General features: G+C 50.9%; 1 protein-coding gene across 1 annotated transcript in view; it reads left to right on the forward strand.

The window, feature by feature from the left end:
• The first annotated feature begins 6 nt into the window (after positions 1-6).
• The window catches only part of FKBP6 (FKBP prolyl isomerase family member 6 (inactive)), a 24,355-nt gene continuing 21,189 nt past the window's right edge, over positions 7-3,172 (forward strand). The window contains exon 1 of the mRNA XM_045285974.1: positions 7-80. Coding sequence (XP_045141909.1) covers position 80 — 1 coding nt within the window. The 5' untranslated portion in view covers positions 7-79. The remainder of the gene's footprint in view (positions 81-3,172) is intronic.

Here is a 3,172-nt window from a genome sequence, read left to right on the forward strand (position 1 = left end):
CCCCCGAGAGGAAAGGACAAGTACGTGGATAGAATGCTGTCTCAATCAACGCCCTACACATCCCCGAGAGGAAAGGACAAGTACGTGGATAGAATGCTGTCTCAATCTGTCTTTGTTTTGCTCAGAATGTTGGTCTTTTTACTCATTTATTTGGAGTTTTAAAAATGGATTTATCACTCACAGAACAGCCAGAATGCTCCCTAGGAGGCAAGGGTGGTGAGACTCGTCGGACGCACTTTGGGCATCGTCTCAGGAGAGACCAGGCCCAAGAGAAGGGCGTCAAGCTCAGGAAAGCAGAGGGGCAGCACAAGAGAGGAGGGCCCCCGACAAGATGGAGGGACACAAGGGCTGCCTCAGTGGGCTCCAACAAAAGAACAACTGTGAGGATGCACAGGACCAGGCAGGCAGTGTTTCCCTCTGGTGGTGTCCTGGTTATGCATTGGGCTTTGAACCACATGGTTAGCAGTTCAAAACAACCAGCAGCTGTGAGGGAGAAAGACTGGGCTTCCTACTCCTGAAAACAGTTACAGTCTCAGAAACTCATGGGTCACTGTGAGTCAATATTGACTGGATGGCAGTGAGATTTTTTTTAAAAAATCATTTTATTGGGGGCTTGTACAGCTCATCACAATCCAGACATCCATCCATTGCGTCGAGCACATTTGTACATTTGTTGCCATCATTTTCAAAACATGTTCTATTTGAGTCCTTGGTATCAGCTAGTTTGGAAGAGGCTCTTCAGAGTCAGCCTGAGCCCATGCCTCCCAAGGAGATGTAGTCTCTACTCCAATAGAATGCAAGGCCAATGTCTGGGATAGGCGGGTACAAAAAGCCCAAGTCACTGCCACTGAGTCATGGTTTTGAACTGCTGACCTTGTAGATCTCAGCCCAGTGTGTGGCCAGGAGGGCTCCCTAGGCAGGTGGAAGCACATTTCGTATATTAATTCAATTTTTAAAAAAAACCAACTCACGGCCATTGAGTCGGTACTGACTCTTAGCGACCCTGGAGGGCAGGTGGAACGGTCCCATGGGTTTCTGAGACTGTCGCTCTTGATGGGGGTAAGAGGCCCCATCTTTCTCCCAAGGAGTGGCTAGTGGTTTCAAACTGCTGACTTTGAGGATCGAAGCCCAACTCGCAACCAGTGCAGGACTCCAATTCAATAAAGGTAGCGTGAAAATCTGCTGCTAGGACTGGATCCCCAAGCTGGGTTTTAGGGTGACAGCAGCAAACAGGAGAGGGAGGTCCCTGTGCACCTGCAGTGTCTATTGAATAGTGAGTGGGTGGTGGTGTTTGGTCAGAAATACTTAACCAGCATGATCTCGTCGTCGTCGGGTGAAATGTTCTGCTGAAAGTCAACAGGTGATGGCGAAGAGGAGGGCGAGGAAGGCTCACCGTGTGAAAGGTCCTTTTAGAAAGGAGCTGAGCCACATCTCTGAGGAGAAGGCAGGTGAGCTGAAGCCTGAAGGACCACAAAGATACCAGCCACCAGATCCTCTGCAGTCCAAGCAAGAGGCTAGCAAGTGCGAAGACCCTGAAGTTGGAAAGAGCCTGGGAGTTTTGAGAGGAGAACCGGGTAGCTCAGTATAAAGACGTAGAGGGCACCAGGAAACTGGGGAGTCGATTCCAGCAGTGGATCACAGCTGGTGTTGAGGACTCTTGAACCCATTCTGATTCGAAGCTGCCCCAGGTGTCTGAAAAGACCTGCCCCGGAGGGTCTTCTTGACTCAACTCCTCATGAAGCTGGATCGCCAGGTCTTTCTCCAGCTGAGCTGCTGGGATGGGGTAGACACATCTCTTTTATGATATAATGCCATGTATATGAAATCAGGTGTTGTATGGATTGTTAAGCAGAGAAATTTTCATGTAAGGAAATCTACCCCAATGCCAAGAAAACAGATATCCTCACAACTGGACCAACGGGGAAGCTCACGATAAATGGAGAGTAGCTGGAAGCTGTCAAAGATTCTGTTGGATCCATAGTCAATGCTCGTGGAAGCAGCAGTCAAGAGATCAAATGATGCACCGTATTGATTAAATCTGCTGCATAAGACCTCTCTAACGCAGCGGTTCTCAAACTGTGGGTCGTGACCCCTTGGGGGGGTTGAACAGCCATTTCACAGGGGTTGCCCGATTTCGTAACAGTAGTGAAGTAGCAACGAAAATAATTTTATGGCTGGGGGGGCTCACCACCACATGAGGAACGGTATGAAAGGGTTGCGGCATTAGGAAGATTGAGAACCACTGCTTTAAAGTATTGAAAAGCAAGGATGTTATTTGAGGACTAAGCAATCCCTGGTATTTTCAATCACCTCATATGCTTATGAAAGTTGGACACTGAATAAGGAAGACGGAAGATGAGTTGATGCATTTCAATTGTGCTAGAGGGGAACATTCAAAGTAGCACGGACTGCTGAAAGAGCAAACATATGTCTTGGCCTTGGGGGAAGTCTGGGCAGAGTGCCAGATTTTAACCTTGGTAAAGCGGGACAACATGGATACAACTCATATCCTGGAGAAATAGCCACATGGCAGCCGGAAACCGTATACCCTAGCTGGTCGTGCATTCTTTCCCAAAATCGGGACTTTTTAAAAAACGCAGCGGGATGTGGGAAAATTGTTCAAAAGCTGGACGTCTGGTCACCTTACCGGTATCACATGTAGCTACGATGCTGAGCTGGTCCCGTGTGACCACACGAAACGGAGCTGTAACAGGAAGCTATCGGAGAACGGGAAGGATGCTGCGCTTGTTTTAAGCCAGGAGCCTCGGAAAGGCTTGTACAGACGGAGAGAAAGGCTCTGATCCAGAGGGCGGCCCACAGGGTCCCGTCCTCGAGCAGGTCAGGAGGGAAGGAGAAGGATCCACAGGTGGGTGAGTGAGCGCCGCCCTCCTCTTCCTTCGGAGGCCCCGGGAGCAGGTGCGGCAGGTGTGAATTTTCGGATGCGAAGAAGCAGGCCGCTTGACCTTGAACTCGTCCACAAGGTCCTTCGGAAGACGGTGGAGAAGGGCTCGGTTAGAGGGCCGACCAGGCGGGACCCAACAGGAAGTGAGTGGTCCCGGCGCCGGCTCCTCCCCAGCGTGCCGCCGACGTGACGTATCCGCCCCCACGACCGGCGTCACGTGTCCGGCGTGCCACGCCCACCCGCCGCGTCGCTAGCACGCACACCAGCACG

Source organism: Echinops telfairi, unplaced genomic scaffold (genome assembly GCF_000313985.2).
Source record: "Echinops telfairi isolate 266 unplaced genomic scaffold, ASM31398v2 ScPeMD7_5;HRSCAF=22, whole genome shotgun sequence".
Taxonomy (NCBI): domain Eukaryota; kingdom Metazoa; phylum Chordata; class Mammalia; order Afrosoricida; family Tenrecidae; genus Echinops; species Echinops telfairi.